This window comes from Rhea pennata, unplaced genomic scaffold (genome assembly GCF_028389875.1).
Source record: "Rhea pennata isolate bPtePen1 unplaced genomic scaffold, bPtePen1.pri scaffold_33, whole genome shotgun sequence".
In the NCBI taxonomy this organism is placed as follows: domain Eukaryota; kingdom Metazoa; phylum Chordata; class Aves; order Rheiformes; family Rheidae; genus Rhea; species Rhea pennata.
Genome location: NW_026907680.1, coordinates 1,403,993 through 1,422,026, shown reverse-complemented (window position 1 = coordinate 1,422,026; position 18,034 = coordinate 1,403,993). Strand labels below are relative to the sequence as shown.

Genomic DNA, 18,034 nt, shown 5'->3' with positions numbered 1-18,034 from the left:
GAACACTAGCCTGCACTACTCTGCAGACTTTCTCAGCCTTTCTAGTGGGGCAGAACACAGCCTGTTCATTTCTACCTTCTTCCCAGGGGTTAGAAGAGCTGTGTGCAGAGACACAGCCAAGTAGCAGCAGGAGCAGCAGCAGCAGCACCAGCACTACTTGTGAGCCATGCGAGCACCCAGGAAGTTCTCTGAAGCTGAATTAAACCAACTGCCCCAAGTCGGGTGGCTCTTGGCTGGGTGTGCAGTGAGCTCGTGCGTTTGCAGCATGGGAACTTTGGAGAGGCCTGAAGAGCAGAGCTGAGGAGTCAGGGCTCAGGGGCTGCTGCCAGGGCAGCTCGCCGCCGCGGTCATGCTGTAGCTCTTTGGCTGCAGCTGTGGTGGCTGTGGCCTAGGGGTGTGCTGCGTCTTGTTGGTGCCGGAGAGAGGCGTGGAGAGGGCCGTGCCATGGCCAACGCATGTCCTGGGGCCAGGGGGCCTGTGGGGAGAGGAGGAAAAAGCTGCTGTACGCCTCTGAGGGGAGGAAGTGCTTGAGCCTGGACCCCCCTTGCTGGGGCCCAGTGCTGGCGTCGTGGTGGGAGGGAACTGCCAGCTCTTGTGTGTGTCTTGGGTGCCCTTGAGTGCTGGGCTTTTGAGTGCTGGGCTTTTGCAGGTGTGAGGGGAAGAAGGCGGGTGCCCAGGGCCAGAAGGGGAAGCGGCCACCCCGGAGGCTTGGTGCCAGCAGCATCCATGGCCACCTGGGCTGTAGCACCCGGGAACTAGTGGAGTTGCAGAGACCGAGGGCAGGTAGGAAGGAGAGCAGCAGAGCCCAGAGGCTGGCCTTGAGGCGAGCAGGCTTCCCCTTCTGCAGAGACCTGCTAGGGGGACGCCAGGGGAGGCACCTCAGAAGGGCAAAGGAGCTCAAGAAAGCTGGCAGGCCTTTAAGCTGCTGAAGGAGAGCCTCCTCCAAGTGCCACTCTGCTCCACCTTGACACTCCAGCAAGCCCAAGTCAGGGCAAAGCCTGCGGCCCCTCACTAGCAATGGCGATTCTGGAGGACCAGGCTTCATCGTTCCATCTGGTGCGTGCGCATCTGCAAATGCAGGAGCTTTGCTTGAGAGCCTGCTCAGGGAGACTTTCATCAGCACTACATGAGGATTGAGTCCCCTTCTCTCTGCAGACTGACAAGCCTCGGTAAGGATCTGCACCTCAGACCAGCTTCTAGCCTCTTTGTCCTCCACACATTTTCCATTCCCCCCACAGCAGGAGAAAAAGCGAGAGAAAGCGCCCATCACAGAATCATTGAAGGGTGGAGGTTGGAAGGGGCCTCTGGAGATCATCTCGTCCAACCCCCCCTGCTCAAGCAGGGTCACCTACAGCACACTGCACAGAGTGGCCAAGCGTTAGACACTGTGTTTATCGATAACTGTGCGGTCTAGGCTTGTAGTTAATCTCCTTTTTTAGGCTTTCTTACTTTCAGGTTGGTGCTTGGGATCTGAGGCAAAGGCAGGAAGGGTTTTGGAGCAGCTGAGGTTGTCCGCTGGCCCGTGCTCACAGAGCGGTCTGCTGTAACTCGTTGTGCTCCCTTTCAGCGGCCAGCGGTGCTTTTATTCCTCCCTGCTCCTCGTGGTGAGGTTTGCAGGCAGGAGCAACACATTTGGCCAGGCTCTGGCGTGGGGCAGCCGGGGGGTGTGCCCGCACGCGGCCGTAGTGGGAGCCGAGCAGGGGAAGGGTACGGCCGGGTGTGGGCACGGCCGGTGGCGGCCAAGGCGGGCAGCAGGGTGCGGGGGGCGTCGCGGCTGCCGCGCTGGGGCCGCCATGGCGCCTGGCGCCGCTTGCGGCCGGGTCGGGCAGGCGCCATCGGCCGGGGCGTCCGGGGCGGCTGCGCGAGCGTCCCCCTGGCAACGGCGTCCCCCTGGCAACGGCGTCCCCGCCCCCACGGAACTGCCTCCAGTGACGTCACGGGTCCGCGCGACCAATCGTTGGAGGCGGCTGCGGTGAGGGCGGCTGCGGTGGGGGCGGCAGGCGGAGCCTGGGCCTGGGGCGGGGCCTGGGCGCCCTCGGGGGCGGAGCGGAGCGGAGCGGCGGTGTCGCCGCCCTCCCGGGGCGCCTGCTCGTTGCGGGGCCGAGTCTGCTTGTGGTCGGCGGGGTTTGGCTGCGGGGGAGCCGGGGCGTGCGCGCTCAGCGCCTGTCAACGAGGCCTGGGAGCGCGGCGGGCCGCTGGCAGGTGACAAGTGTCCGTGCGTGTCGTGGTGTGTGCCAGAGTGGGGGGGGTGTGGGGAAGGGTCTAGGGTGGTGGAGGTGGGAGAGGGCTGTGCGTGTGAAATCCTGTCATTTCAGTTAAACCGCGTGTTCTCTGAGGTAACTCTTGTATGTTTGTGTTCAGCGACGAAGTAGCTGAGAGGTTTTGAAGCCTGTGGCCGGGGGAGGCGTGGCAGTTTCCTGCGCTGATGGGAGGAGCAGGGAAAGTGGCCAGTGTTACTGCTGTTGTGTGCGGCATTTTGTGGCGTAAAGGCGGGGGGGTGTGCGGAGGGTCTGGAGACGGACACGGGCGGGGGTTTTCAGTAGGAAAGCGGCCGGGCTGTGCACGGGCGAACGTTGTTTTTCAAAAGCGGAGTCGTCTCCCCCGCCCCCCTCCCCCCCCCGCCGTTAACGGCATCTCCCCGGCAACGGCGTTCCCCCCCCCGCAGAACTGCTCCAGTGACGTCACGTCCGCGCGACCAATCGTTGGAGGCGGCTGCGGTGGGGGCGGCGGGCGGGGCCTGGGCCTGGGCCTGGGCCGCGGGGGCGGAGCGGAGCGGAGCGGCGGTGTCGCTGCCGACTCAGGGCCTGGCAGCGAGGCCTGGGAGTGCGGCGGGCTGCCGGCGGGTGACAAGCGCGCCCGCGCGTGTGTGTGTGTGTGTGGCATGGTGTGTGCTAGAGTGATGAGAGGAGTAGAATATGTAGGAAGCGTTATTTCTGTTACATAGGGCATTTTGTGGTGTAAAGGGGGGAGGGTGTGGGGAGGGTACAGAGCTGTCCTGAGCTGACAGAAGGAGATAGGTGGGTGTTTTCAGTAGGAAAACTGCCAGGTTGTGCAAGATGTTTTCTTGGTCTGTTTTCCTTGCTTGGAGAAGGCAGTGTTGCCTCAGCATTCCGAAAAATGCTATTTCTCAAAAACGCTGTTGGAATCTGGCTCTCTTTTCTGTCCTCTGTACCTCAGTGGAGAAAATGGAAACTGTTTCACTGTGAAGAGGTGACAGTGCTTATGCAGTTTATAAGAGGAATATTGTTTTGGGTTTTTTGTTTTTGTTTTTTGTTTTTTGTTTTTAAACCACTGAAGCTCATTCTTAACACTACACACGATTTGGTACCTCAATGTGAAGTCCTTTTATGTAATTTCTTTTTGCTTTTTTACTTTTTTAAAGGTCTTGTACAGAGTGAGAATCTAACTGTATATAAATTTTCAATCTTTAACTTTCTTTGTGTGCTTCCTGTTGCAGACAATGGCGGCAGAACAGATTTCTGCAGCTTCGCTCCTTGACAGGACTGTGAAGATTAGGAGGGAGGCTGAAGAGCGGAAAGTGGTCTGGGCCTGGGGCCTCCTTAATATGTCTGTTGGGGGGATGATATATACTGACATGTATGTTGATTGTTATATCTGACTCAACTAAGTAAAGCATTCTACTTTGTATATGCTTAAATATTTCATAGGACCCAGTTACTGTTAAATTGATCGCTTCTTCCTTTTCTTTTTAGGACTGGAAAACTTATAAGTTCCTATTACAACATCGCATTTTGGCCGCTCTGGTATATTGGTGAGTTGTCACAGCATGTGAATTAGTTTTAGGGAGGAGGGAAGGTTTCAGCCTTCATTCTTCTTGCTGGGGAAAGCATTTTTAAGGTTTGGGGTTTTTCGTTGTTGTTGTTGTTTTTTAATAACCAAGCTTCATTTTGTTTTCCTTTATCCCTTTTGGTGCTGTTGGAATTTCATCATTTTAGTGACAAGTAAGAAAGAGTGTGAAGAACAGGTTTCCTACCTTAAATGTGTTTAATGTGTGCAATAAGGCTTTGGGGAATAGTTGAAATAATAGCGTTGTGTTGTATTGTAGGGCTGCAGGACATTTCCAAATAATCAAATTTGGTTTCAAATGAGTAGGCTCAAAAGTAGTTGTATCTAATACTATTAGCGGATGAAAAGGAAGAAGAGTGAGAGCAATGTCAGGTAACGAGTGACAGAAGGTTTGGCAGAAGACACTTGATAAATAGCATGAAACTTCATTGCAGTGCTTTGTATCCTGTCTGGAAAATACCTTTCGCTTTTACAAATACATATTGTAGCAACAGAAATGAATTTCAATATAGAAAGGAAATTTATCTCTAATGGTTCTTGCATGAAAAGGAGAAGTTGTCTTACGTCCGTGCTCAGACTGGCAGTTATTGGTAGCCCTAACAATAAACTATTCTTGATTTGTGTATAAACTTGTTTTCTCAGATCATTTACTGTTACTCCTGTTTATGGTGCCTAGCATGATAAAAACCTTTGTGTTTGTTCTAGAGCTTGCGCTTGTATCCCTGTTCAGTCTGAATGCCTTATTTGATTTTTGGATGTACTTCAAGTACACAATGGCACCAACTACCTTGGTCATGACTCGTAGACAGCAGATCCTTCTAGGGATGCAGAATGCAGGTAGGTGTTATAAATTATAAATACTTTTTTTAAAGATGATATCTTTCTCAAGCCCACGAATCTTTAGTGAAGTGAGTTCTCAGTTACGTCATCTGACAAGAGCAGTAAGATGAACTAACTGCAGCCTATAAAAATTCAAAATAAAAGTGATAAATTGATGAGCAATTAAGGGGAGAAGTGGAGAGGAAACAACCAATACAAAAGGAGAAAAGGAGAGTGGGCTGTTAAAGGGCAGTGAGAGAGACTTAAACTTTATGAAGCTGGACAAGGAATTTGTAACCTATAAATGGGATTGAGAACAAGGCAGAGTGTATAGGTTTGTATTTAAATTTGGTATCCTACTATCATCATACTGACTGGAGAGCGCCAAATTAGAAAGAGAAAAGAGACCTTAGTGTGCAGTCTGAAAATGACAGGCTAGAGAGCAGTTGCTCTGAAAAGTTCTGAACGTCTAAGTGATGTTGTAAAATATAGAAAAACTTGGCAGAGTTTGAAAATACAGCAAAAGCAAGGTGCTAGTACAATGTGTTACATACTACTAGGCTGCCTCCAGAGAAAGAGCGGCAGATACGGGAGTAGGGTTATATCACTGCAGCTGAGGAGTGTAATATCTGGGTTTGCACAGGTAAATGAGACATTAGATGTGCTAAAGACACATGAAGCAGGCAGGTAGAGTAGCTGACCAAATAAGTTAAATAATTGCCTCGGGCTATGCAAAGGTGCTTGGTAGAATTTAACTGAAATTTTAAATTGTAGAATTTGTATTGAATTATGATCACGTGTCCCAGTTTTCTGATTTTTATGTCTTTGGGGTTGACTGCTGAATCCTGTAGGGGTCAGACTAGAATAGTCTTTTTAGTGTCCTAGAATTTCCTTAAGGGAAGAGAGTTGTGTATGTGTGTTTTGCTGTGTATTTAAAGTGAGGAGGAGAGTTCTGGGCTGCTGCATGTACAGTGCTGATTGTGGTTTTTTTTGCTTATTGCAGCGGTACAAATAATTCCAGCACATGAGCTGGCAGCGAAGAAAGTCCCTTCTTCTACGCCTTCTCCTAGAGTCCAGGGTCAAACTGTGCTGAGTTACAGCCCATCCCGGCCCTTCAGGGCCAGTCCAAAGTTTACTTCTGGTTGTATCTCAGGGTACAGCCCTCAGCGGCAGGCTCTGTCAAGCAACAGCGCTTCTTATAGCAGTGCTTTAACCTATTCACCAAGCAGCAGCTACAGTAAGGTAATGACCAAGGTGGCTTCAAGGGGAACGGTTTGGCTTTGCTTATCGTGTCCTTGTGTTGTGCTGTAAGCCATTGGAGGTGTGCGGCGGGCAGTGGAGGGTCCTGTGTGTGTGTTCGCTTTGTTTGCAAAGCAGATGAAATTTGTCTTGTCAGTATTCATCCTCTTACCCTGGTGTTAATTTATTTGTTTTAGAGTAGCTAGTTTGTTTCAGAGCACAGCAAAAATAAGAAACTAGAATGTAACTACAAAATAGCAAAAACCTTCCCCCAAACGAGAGCATATTTTATAGCAGCAATCAGCAGAGTAATCAATTCTTATGCTGAGTCGATCTATTCATTTAGTTTATAAAGTCAAAATGGAACTCTCACTTTCCTCATGTGACACAACTGTTTGCTTTTGTTTCCCAAAGCTTTCCAGATTCAGCTCTTCTCCTACTGGTTCACCATATGCCTCAAGTGTTGGGCCAGTGGAAAGCACCGGGCTAAGGTCTCGTTACCACTTTTCACCAATGCGGTATAATTCCCGTATGAGTCAAGATGATGAAATCACAGACCGCAAGTCACTGCAAAAGTACCTTCGAAGCGAAGAAGAGAAACAGCGTAGACTTCAATTGGGTACGTAAATAACTTCATGTAGCCTGAAAAGCTTGGCAAGGAGGGGATGTTGGTTTTATTGATGAGAAGTGGATGAGAAAAGTTGGAAAAGATTCCTGCACAGAAAGAGAGCTGCTGAAGTACTAGTCTATATTATAGATATACTAATAATCTCTGTAGCATTTGTTGTGTATAGTGGACTACAATGAGTTGAAGGGCTTTATCACCTCGATGAGAGGGATATTTTGTGGAGAAGGCAGTTGAGCTAAAGGTGGTGAATTACCTGCAGGCAGTTTTTGTCTGGGATAGGGACAGTGCCTTATTAATATAAAGATGAAATCAGTGTTTATGCAGACAGATTTTGGTGTATGTATTTATGATAATTCATGAGCACATCTCTCCTGTCAAAGCCTTAATATAGTGACCTATTGCCTGCAGTGTTGCTTCTGTGATTACTTGGTGATAATTTTATGGCTGTTCAATGTCATTTCAGCAAGTTCATGTTCCAGCTCTCCTTCCAGCAGCCCAACCTTTTGGAACTACAGCCGTTCCTTAGTAGAGCAAGCACAGGTGCTGAGAAAGTACCAGTATCAGGTGGCTTGCATGCCCCAAGCTCCATCAGCACACAAGGACGAAGCTCGTCTGAGCTCTCCACTGACTGCAGAAGAAGTAAGCTCAGCACCAAAGGAGCCAAGAGAGAAAAACAGGGCTCTAAAATATGTGGCTCCATCCAAATGTGAACTCCGTCAACGGTGCTAGAAAGGGAGAAATCCTATAGCATTTAACCATCTTCATACAGCTTGTAAGACTTTTTGCCACAAGGGGTATACATTTCAAATTCCGGACTGTAAAATTTTACAATTGTAAAATTGTAAAATGATTTCTTCCTTGGTGAGCAAGGTACCTGTGTTTAGGTGGAAAAGTGACTCCTGAGAGAATTTCAGGTTTCATGCTTTGTGGTCTTTGTAATTAACTAATACTCACCGTGTAGGCCACGGTGGAAAGCTGGAAACTTCTGTTGGTTTGGCCAACTCTTCAGAATTATTTTATCTGAAGTTGTTTAATATTACTGTGTGTCTGAGAACAGACAGACTTCGAGTTCAACTCAAGAATGGTGGTTGCGGAACTTTTGTTTACCATTTTGTACTCTGGATAAAATAAACTTGTGACATAAAAAATGACTGGAAACTGACCTGTACCTAATGTAGTGAAATAGTTGAAGGTGTGTAAAATTGTTCTCCTTTACATTTGTGTCTGGAATAAGTCTGATTCAAAAGAATGTCATTAACGTAGCTTTTAATTAAATTTGATCTGTTTTCTTTATGTCGTACATTAACTTAGTCTACCCTGCAACTTGGACCAATTTTATCCTAACAGAGCAGGGAACGCAAAACTGTGCGTTTGGACTCACGGGAGATTTAGTGTACTGTGAACAGAGAGTAGGAGAGTAGTATGGTAAGCTACTGTAGAATTCACATGATACAGCCATTAGATGAGAGTTCTGGAACAAATGCAATTTGAATTATGTGCTGTGGCTGCGGTCAGAAAACATCTTAGGGCCTAAAAACTCTTTAGTATTCTGTTAGGTTGCTGTATGTAGGTAATAATGTTCTTTCCATAGGTTTGGGCAAGGGTGATCGTGAATCGACGACAGCTTGATTACCTGGATTCCTGGACCGCTAGGTTCAGAAGTGTAAGTCCGGTCCCTATGAACTGCCTGTTCTTGCTGTTAGAATAGGTACAGCAGAATGAAAAAGTACCTCAGTGCTCCATGTATACCTAAGGAAGTGAAAAGAATTACATATTTGAGTCTATTTGAGGATTAGGGTGGGCTTGGACATGGAGACTAGAACAGCATGCTTGTAACAAAGAAGTATTAGGACACATTTTCAACCTGAACTTTTGCACTTGCTGGCCTAGGTGTTTTCTGTTCTGAAAACTTCACAGTTGTAAAGTTCACCCACCTTTGAATGAAGACACGTGCATCTTAACACACAGTGGATGTGAAAAGACTTGTTTTTTCTTTCTACGACCCAAATTTCTGAATTTTTTCTCGTTTTTTTCTCCTGTATTTCAAACTCCTTCTGGACTCAAATAAATCATGGGAAATGCCAGCCCGTTGACTTTTTCCAACAGCCTTGAGGAGTGTAATAAGAAAACAAAGAGAAAATTTTGGTCTTAGGCAATTGCTTTGGCAAAGGAAATACAATCACATACTATGACAAAATAATTTGTAAGCCTAACTTTGAATTACCCCTTCAGTCAGCAACTATCACATATGTAGTTCTTCTAAGTAGTGGGACGAGTGAAAAGTAAAAGATTTCTATGAGATGTGGGGTTATGACTGTTCTGTACCAGATTCCTAAGCATCTGTTCATAAACCTACAGGCAGCTTGGCTTCAGTTCCCAAACTGTGTCACATACAAGTGTCACATACTGTGTTTATCAGGCCCTTCATTTCCTGAAAGGGTTTTGAGAGGGAGTGGACCCATGAAAGTTTAAATTACCACTATGAGTGTCGTGCAGTGCCTCAGAATACCCCTTTTCTCATTGTTCAGGAAAGCTTTATCAGTATCACTGCTTTCTGGAGATTTGTTTTCCCAAGTCCTCTATAGTGAATTTTTGGCATTTTAGAGGGTGTTTCTAGAGCCAATCACCCCTATCTAAATTGATACTCTTTAATTACTTTTCCTCCTTGGTTGACTTCAAAGTTCCTGTTGTTAAACTCCTTTGTGATTGTAACAGTGATGCTGACTAGAGAGTAAACTAACATTTTTGTCACATTCTTGTTGCTTCTAAGCTTTTTAATTTTTGCATTTCTCTTTCCTAGTGGATTAATGAGACTATTTTAGTGCCACTTGTACAAGAGATTGAGTCTGTGAGCAGTCAGCTGAGAAGAATGGGGTACCCAGAAATGCAGGTTGGAGGTATGATGATAGAGTAACTGGGGGGTTCCCTGTGGTGGTTGGTAGCAGGCCACCCCATAGCAGGGCACTGCATAGGTAGTATAGAAAACAAGTCTGCTAAGAATTACGGTTCCGTTTCCTGTTTGTACTGGTGTGATCTTTGCTTCATGTAATGCATTTTACTAAACTGGAAGGATTCTTCATAGGATTTCTGGAAATACTGATAAAGGCATGCTGATGCTGCAATAGCATAAAATTCTTAAGCCTCTTGTTTCCTCTGAATTCATTCCTGGAGAGTTAAAGGCTCAGATTAACATCCTTGTATCTTAAACTGTCAGAAAACTATCACACGTTGCAAGGATGGTTGCCTGTCAGCCCTCTCTGTGTACGTTAGTATGTGTCTTTCCAAACTTCCTTAAAATCAGCTACTTCCTGAAAAACCTATTGCTGTTCCTTCCTTAAATTGTTACCTGCTATCTTGTCTGAAAGCAAACAGGCCACAAAAAGTTTTATGAAAACTTAGATGTGATACATTGTATCCAAATAGTGTTTAAGAACTGAGAAGTCATCTTATGACTGTGATAATAATAAATCTATAGACCTAGGAAGTATTTATTTATTTATGTATTTTAACTTAATTCTGTTATCACAGGCGATTAATCGTTTGCATTTAAGATCTAAGATCATTTTAAGGTTAAGATACATTAAAGTTTATTTATTTATTTATTTTAACTTAGAATAGTTCTGTTATCAGAGATAGGCTATTAATCGTTTGCATTTAAGATCTAAGATCATTTTAAGGTTAAGATACATTAAAGATTATTTAAGTACTAGGAGTAGCACTAAGTGGGGTTGGGGAGGATAATCTCAGGTGTATTTTGGAGAGCTATGGGCATTAGAAGAAAAGATCTTTTGGTTGGGGCAGTTGGTTTTTGCTGTTTTGGGGTTCCCCCCCCCTCCTTTTTAAGCATTTTGATGAGCTAGAATTCTAGCTAAAATTTCATAGTGCAACTCTGAAGGAACTCCTTCCATTGCCTTATCACATGCATATCCTCCTCAATCAAGAGCAGGATTTGATAGGCTTCATTTAAACAAAGCCTACTTTTTTTTTTTTTTTTTTGGGGGGGCCTGTTTGTAGTCTGTCCTCAAGATCTGCATCTTATCACTTACTGACCTCATCTCCACCTTGCTGCTCTCCTACTGCTCTTTAAAATGGATGTTACTTCTTCCCTTTTTCACACCATATGTTTCTGTTTTCTTATGGAATGCAAGCCCTTCAGATAAGGGTCTGTCGTCTTTTGCGACCGCACAGTGCTGCATAGCGTTTATGTTGTGTGGTTTAAGGGAGACAGCTAGTACTTCACTGGGATTGGAAACAAACATTTGGAGTATTGGATAAGCTGTTAACTTTGTATAAATCTTAGTAAATTATCTTAGTAAGTTACCTTAGTAAATAGTGAGACAAAAAAGCCAGTTCCTCCTTGTAACATTGCATTTGTTAATGCCTTGTAAGGGAGAATGTTCAAATTTATGTCGTGGATGCAGATGTCGTGCTGGCTCTTGTCGCATGCTGAAGCCAGCATCAGCAATCTGAAACAAGCAGCGCTTGTTAAAGCTCCAGTCATGCCAACTCTGTACGCTGTAATGCAGTATTTGGATATTGCAGCGAACCAAGAGTATTTGGTGGAAAGGGTCAAAGGTATGTGGTCAACCATACTGACTTTAAAACGTTTCCGTTAGCTGGGTCAAGCGTCGGCGGTGTCAGATACCCCGTCAATTAAGAGGTTTGAACTACAGTCACAGCGGGGAGAAGAGCTGCTTTTCAAGTAGCAGAGGTAGTTTTTGCAACTTCCTCTTTTCAGACCAATGTAATGATGTGGGACTTGGCATGGAAGTTTTTATTTCTTCTCTCAGTTTGGGGTGTGAAGTGTCCTATTTAATCCCTTCATTAATTACCAATAAAAAATACCTTGTAAACTCCACTCCCCTAACTTTATAAGCACTTCCTTAGTTTAATTTTTCCTATTTTGTGCACTGAAAATACATGCAGTGTTCTTGAAGCTAGTGTCAAATATGTCCTCCTTGCACCTTCAACCTCCAGTAGCTGAATAAATTTTGTTTTTTCAGAGCTTTCTCAGGGAGGATACATGAGCTCATTCCGATGGAACAGAGGAGGAGATTTCAAGGGCCGTAAGTGGGATGCTGACTTGCCCACTGACTGTGCTGTAAGTTTTCAAAGAAGGCTTAATATAACTTCCTAAAGTGTGTCTTTCAGGGTAGATTTTTGTGTGTGGTAGCAATTAAGTCTTTTGAGGAACATGGTCAAAATCCTGTTTGCCTCCCTATCCTTATAATCCCATTGTAGTCAGTGAAATTATGCAAGGAATAATGCCAATGGGATTGGACATTGTGCAGATCACAAAAATGCGATTTCATGTCTTAGTCTTAAGCCAGCCTCTTATTTAGACTCATCTGAGATGTCAGTCAGGTAACTGTTTTGGGAGCAACCTGACAGAAGGTAGTGGATTTGTTAGAGCAATATTCTACCTTATTAAAAAAAAAAAAAAAAAGAAAAAAAAAAGAAAAGAAAAAAAGTCTGCTTTAACCAAACCTCATAATTTCTCATGCAAGATGAACCTTAAAATTTTCCTTTGCTGTAATGGTTAGAAGAACGAACGGATTAAGTGGCGTGTCTTGATGTTTATTTAATTCAGTAATATTTCTTGAGAGATCCACAGGGATTACATTATCTTACTTGAGAACAGACTTGTAGTCATGCTTAGCCAATTAATGCAAAAGGTCAGGAGAAAGCACTTCAGTGAATACAGTGACTTGAAAATTCAACTGAAATAGTTAAAAGAAAGGCCACAAGATAATCCAGGGAGTGGAGAACAAGCTTCACGTGTGACTCTTCAGTTGAACTCTGTATTTGAAAGGAGAGTTCAGGTGATTTGATTCCCTCTGTAGATGTTCAGTTACTGGGGAGAAGCAGAAAGAAGATTCATATGCAAGTTTTACAACCTTGCTGACAAAGATGCAACAAGATTGAATTGCTGGAAGCTAAAGCTGAGCAAAATCTGTCTTGAAATAAGATTTGATTTTCTAGTTGTGAAGATGACTAAATATTTGGGACTGACAAGCTGGGAAGCAGCTCTGGCTATCTTGGTAGACAGCAAGCTGAGCAGTTTGAAAGTATTAAAGACCGTAACACAGACCATCACACCCTGAATTCATTGTCTTTTAATGAAACCAGCTAAGAGAGATAGTACTGCACAATGTACTAAACTTGTAAAGATTCTGGGAAAGAAGTTCTGATATAACAGATGAAATTAATATTGAACACTTGTCTCGAAGCTTTGGCATTAACTTAAGACAATAAGTGCCAAATGAAGAGTTTTTAACTGTAATGTTAGTCTCATTGCATGCAACTTAAAGCAATAATTTCCGCTAGACCTCTTGAGGCTTTGGGCATTTAGCCCATAGAAATTCTTCTGTCTGCCAAACAAATCCTATGTTGAACACAGGAGGTATCATACTACAGAGTAATTTGGTCACGCTGCACCCAAAGAATGTTGAGAAGTCTACTGTAAGAGTTAAAACACAACATGCAGTACTGCGATTTTCTCGCTGTTAGCTAAGAAGATACTTGTTCTAGGACTTTCTTCCAAAATGTTGAGAGCTGGTAAGATTCATGAGCAGTCCAAGTTTGTCCATTGATTTTGTTTTGCCATTTTTGACAAGAGAGGAGCAACTTGCTGGGTAAGTGTAGTGTTTGGAAAAGTTGTCATTAGATCGGATCGGCCTCTCTAAGCCAAATCTTTGCAGCTAGCGTAGAAACCGTCATGAAATCAGGTATCTTGTAGTTTGTCCTACATATGCTATTCAGATCTGTGACTCTGCAAATTCTGTGAGATGTGAAGATAGTTACTTGTATGTCAGGAGTTCAGTTCACATGCAGCACCTTTTTAACGTGTTGTGACTGAAAGGGTTTCATTTACAGGAAGAATAAACTTGTCTTGACATCTGTGGCGTGCCCTGGACCATTGAATTCAGTGCTCTAAGTGTTAAGCTGCCTTGGGCTTCTAAACATAGTGGAATTAATTAAGTCCATGATGCAGCAACAGACTCTCAAATACCCTAACTAATGTCTGAGATTATGGAAAGAAAGCTGCTGTCCTGTCAGTCTTCTTAATGATACTAAAATGAGATTTGTTTTTGTTTGCACAGATCCTTATGCACATATTCTGCACTTACCTCGATGCCAGACTGCCCCCTAGCCCCAAATACCCTGATGGCAGAACCTTCACTGCCCAACACTTTGTTCAAACACCAGATAAACCAGGTATTGGCATTCTTGGACTGCTTGTTTAGCTGCTGTTTACTGCTTGGATCCCATCAGCGCTCTTAAAATCCCTATCTTATTTTAAAACTTTAATTCACAGACATTACAAATGAAAATGTATTTTGCATCTACCAAAGCAACATCAATCCACCCCACTATGAGCTGATCTACCACCGCCAGGTCTACAATCTGCCCGAGGTATGATCGCGTTAGTTTTTTCTGCTGTCAGGAAACCTTGAGCAGACCTGATCTGTTTCTTTTTCATTCTTCCTTTTCCTTTGGAACTAGCCACATCTATTGAATATGTAGGCTGGCTCAGTGCAGAAAGCAAATGTTACCACGATCTTTGGCCATCGTGTGGTATTTAGTCTGCTGCTGAACGATAGCTTCAGTGCCTAACTTAGGTACATCAGTGCCCAGGCAGCAGCTTCCTCTTGTTGTTTATTTTCTGATGATTTATTCTAAAATCCTAATTTATGTAAGCTCTGAGGTGTGTTGCTATTCCTCAGTGCCAACGAGACTGATGCTTGTCTGTAAGAGTTTTTGGAGGGAAACATCTAATCTCAATATCAAAATACTAGACTTTTCCTGTACATCTTGATTTTATGATTGAGCCCCGATTGTGACTTGATTTTCTGATTTCAGAAAAGCTCTTTTAAAAAGCATTTAAAAATATTTGAGGGTGATAATCCATCTAGAAAACAAGCTTGGTCTTTTTCTGGTGTTTGCCTAATTGAAAGATAAGAATTGAGGCAAAACCCCAGCAGTCTAAGCTGTAATACCATTTCGCGAGGTCTCTGTTATAGTTTTTTCTCATCTCTGATGATATAACAGGCCGACAGGGCGCACACTGCAGTATATGTATCTTGCAAAAAGTTTTGAAGGAAAAATTGTGCTGCTCCACCTAAGATCAGGACAGGGGATGACAGTTGTTTTAAATAAGACATTCTAAGATATTAGTATGTTTGTTTGCATGTGATTTCATTTCCAAGTTTTTTTCTCTTCCCGTGGTATTCAGGGCAGAAACAACATGTTCCATACATTGCTTATGTTTCTGTACATCATAAAGACAAAAGAATCTGGGATGCTTGGGTAAGTGTCAAACGTTCCGTATCATTGCGCTGCGCATGAGATCTGAGCAGGAGCTTTCTGTTTTGAAATACCGTAACTGAAGTTGCTATCATAGGACGACACTGATGGAATTAAAATGCTCTTCTCATTTTAAGTAATGGCTGCCTTTTTACAAAATCATGTAAGTTTTGTGTGCACGAGCATGCAGGAAATGTTTTGTGCTTTTCTTTGGTCTTGTGCTGGCTGAAAAATCCTGTGGAGTCCATGCTGCGGAATAGTGGCCTTGGCCAGACAACCAGGTTGCTACCTTCTTGCTAGAAGTACTGTGCTATTTATAAACAGGAGACAGACACTGCCATAGTGCTGTAATCTCTTGGTTTTGGCATAACAAGAGGAGTTTCGAGTGCACAGTGAAAGCTGCACTGACATAAAAGCAATGTCCGGACTTTTTTGTTCTGAAAGAGCTGTCTTTAATTCGAGGTGAAACACGATACCTACATAAATGTTAAAATGCTGATGTGTGGGATTGGCAGTTTTTCTTGTAATGAAGATTTGTTTTAAATAGGAGCTTTAACTTACTTGTGTCTTATCGTTATAATGCTGTTTTTGCAGGCGAGTGAATTTTGGTGCATCAGGAGTCAACGTTCTAGGGGTGTTTGGAGAGTAACATCTCTAGCAGGACTGCAGCTCAGAAGAACGATCCTGCTTCTCCGACAAGACGAACTGAGCAGCATCGTTTCACTTGTTGCCTTGAATATGGACTATGAAATGGGATAATTTAAACTCTGCTTTATGGACAGAGGGGAAATGTTTGTAATTTCTGTACAGTTTTGGGGAGGATACTCTGTAAAACGTTGTATTGTTTTTTACTGATGAAATGTATCTAAACAGGAACTCCAGGCAGGTCTTTTCTATTTGGCTCCTCACCTTAACAAATCATATTTAAAACCCCCTTGCTATTTCTCTTGCATTTACTCTTCAAGCACTCTAAAGAGCTTAACTGCCCGCAGGGCTCAGCAATGAACCCGCGCTTGCCGCATTTGGGGGTGGAATGCAGCAGCGCAGCTGGGACGTGTCTCCCGCAGTTGTACCCAGCCGCTCGCTGGCGAGCAGTCCCTTGAAAAGACAGTTACTGCAACGCGGCCAACTGCCGGATTCACAAGATCCAAGAGATTCCAGACGGGCATAACAGGCGCCAAGTTAGCGCTTACACCGATTTTTGGTTAATTTAATTAGATGCGATCTGAAAGGACGTTGTCTTTTATCCCTGCTCATTGGAATAATTGGATTTTGTGACCTCTCTGGATGCTTCAGGTGTCTCCACCGCAGATATAAGGGAAAGAGAAAATTTTTTGACTTGCTGGTTTCAGTAGGTATTTTTAAAATAGATTTAAAACAAAACAAAATAAGCATACCATTCAAATGTGACCATCTTACAAGACAGAAGATGTTGTGGGTGATTGAGTACGACTAGAACATTACCCTGCCTTTGCTTTTTAATTTTTTAAAAATTCTTTTATTTCTCACGTTAGCTTTTCTGCTAGCAGCTCCTTACTTTTAGGGCCTTGCAGACTGGCATGTGGCTTCAGCATCCCTGCATGAAACCAGAGCAGATACACCTGCGTGGGCTCATCCCAGGAACTTAGGGGAACATCCCGAAGTTCCTGCTGCCTTGCCAGAGCGTGCCCAGAAATGGCTTTTTTCTCTTTTTTTCCCCTGGGGGCGAGCGGCCGCCGCCTGGCCAGAGCCTCCAGCTTCTCGGGAACGAGTCAAGCTCTGGGGCCGCCGGCCAAGCTGCGGTTCCCGTTGCAGTGACAGTCTCAAAGCTCGGGCAGCAGTGGAACGTCCCCGCTGCGGAACGACGCCTGTGCGAGCGTCTCACCATGCCTGCGCCTGCCGCCGTTCCCCTTCTGCGGAATTGTCTTTTGGGGGAAAACACTTGCCTTTGTTTCAAAGAGCGGGCCCTGCTTTTTAAGGGGGGGGGATATTTCTCTAAGAATTCCCCCCTCTGAGACTTGTTAATATCACTTATCTAGCAAGTCTCATTTAAACAACTTCAATTATTCTTACATGAATGTTAAGTTAATTCTAAGTATTTCCCATGGCATGGGTAATCCAGGAGATTTGGGGAATAGAGAAGCAAGCAGTAATCTGAGTCACTTTTTCTGAAGGCCCGTATAAGCTACAAAATCAGGTTAGCTGTACCAATGAGCGTGCATAACAAAGTTAACAATGTCCTCATTTTCCATCTTAACTCTATAGCAAACAAATTAAATTAAACAAATCAATATCCTTGTAAATCAGCTCTATCTATAATTAACAATACTATCAGAATGCAAAATAACACCTAATAACACTTAAGAGCACTCTATTTCCATATAAAAGAGTTCAGTTTTCCAAGTGCAATTCATCACTTTTGTAACTTCTGTGTTCTTCTCTTGGGAGCTATCTTGTGGGTGTGGCAGTCCACGAGTCATTCAAAGGTGCCTTCTGTATTCGGGAATAGTGGGTCCAGGAACTTATTCCCTCCACCTTTACTGCAGTAGGAGTTTTCAGAAGCACCAGGTAAGGTCCTTTCCACTTTTCTCTTAGTGGTTCTTCTTTCCATGTCCAAATATGAACTAGATGCCCAGGCTTGAAGTCATGCACAGGGGAGTCCAATGGAAGGGGGGTACGTTGATTAAGGTACCTATGTAAAGATGTTAGTACCCGAGACAAAGACAATAAATACTCTCTCAACATTTCTTCCCCTCTTACATGCCTTTGATCACTTCATCCCCCTATTTCATTAATTGGGTAAGGTTTCCCGTAAAGTATTTCAAAAGGGCTTACTCCCTTTTTTATTCTTGGGGTTATTCTTATTCTCATCAAGGCCATTGGTAATACATCTACCCATTTAAGATGGGTTTCCTGACACAGTTTTGAAATATGTCTTTTAAGTGTTCGGTTCATTCTTTCTACCTTACCGCTAGACTGGGGTCTCCACGGAGTGTGTAATTCCCATTTCATCTGTAAAAATTTGGATGTTCCTTGAACCACCTCTGAAATAAAATGAGGTCCATTATCTGAGGATATACCTTCGGGAATCCCAAATCGAGGAATTTTCTCTTTTAGTAAAATTTTAATTACTTCTGTTTGCACGATTGGTGGAGCATGGGAAGGCTTCTGGCCAACCAGAAAATGTATCTACCAAAACAAGTAAATATTTAAACCGACCACATTTAGGCAATTGAGAGAAATCGATCTGCCAGT

At 44.0% G+C, this 18,034-nt stretch overlaps 1 protein-coding gene across 1 annotated transcript; it reads left to right on the top strand.

Annotated features, from left to right (window-relative positions):
* Positions 1–1,793: 1,793 nt before the first annotated feature.
* On the top strand, positions 1,794–15,449 carry LOC134154682 (transmembrane protein 209-like). The gene is made up of 16 exons (XM_062601363.1): positions 1,794–1,820; positions 2,666–2,717; positions 3,471–3,597; positions 3,714–3,772; positions 4,513–4,644; positions 5,630–5,868; positions 6,280–6,488; positions 6,961–7,132; positions 8,085–8,156; positions 9,294–9,390; positions 10,946–11,068; positions 11,497–11,594; positions 13,597–13,711; positions 13,812–13,909; positions 14,730–14,803; positions 15,395–15,449. Exons 1-16 carry the CDS (start codon positions 1,794–1,796, stop codon positions 15,447–15,449), a joined length of 1,749 nt encoding a protein of 582 aa, XP_062457347.1.
* The last annotated feature ends 2,585 nt before the right edge of the window (positions 15,450–18,034 follow it).

Excerpts from the sequence above, each read along its gene's own strand:
- LOC134154682 (XM_062601363.1), top strand. The coding sequence starts at position 1,794 with ATGGCGCCTGGCGCCGCTTGCGGCCGG. Across the intron at positions 1,821-2,665 it reads CTGGCGCCGCTTGCGGCCGG|AACTGCTCCAGTGACGTCAC; the intron begins GTCGGGCAGGCG and ends CCCCCCCCGCAG. Across the intron at positions 8,157-9,293 it reads GGACCGCTAGGTTCAGAAGT|TGGATTAATGAGACTATTTT; the intron begins GTAAGTCCGGTC and ends TCTCTTTCCTAG.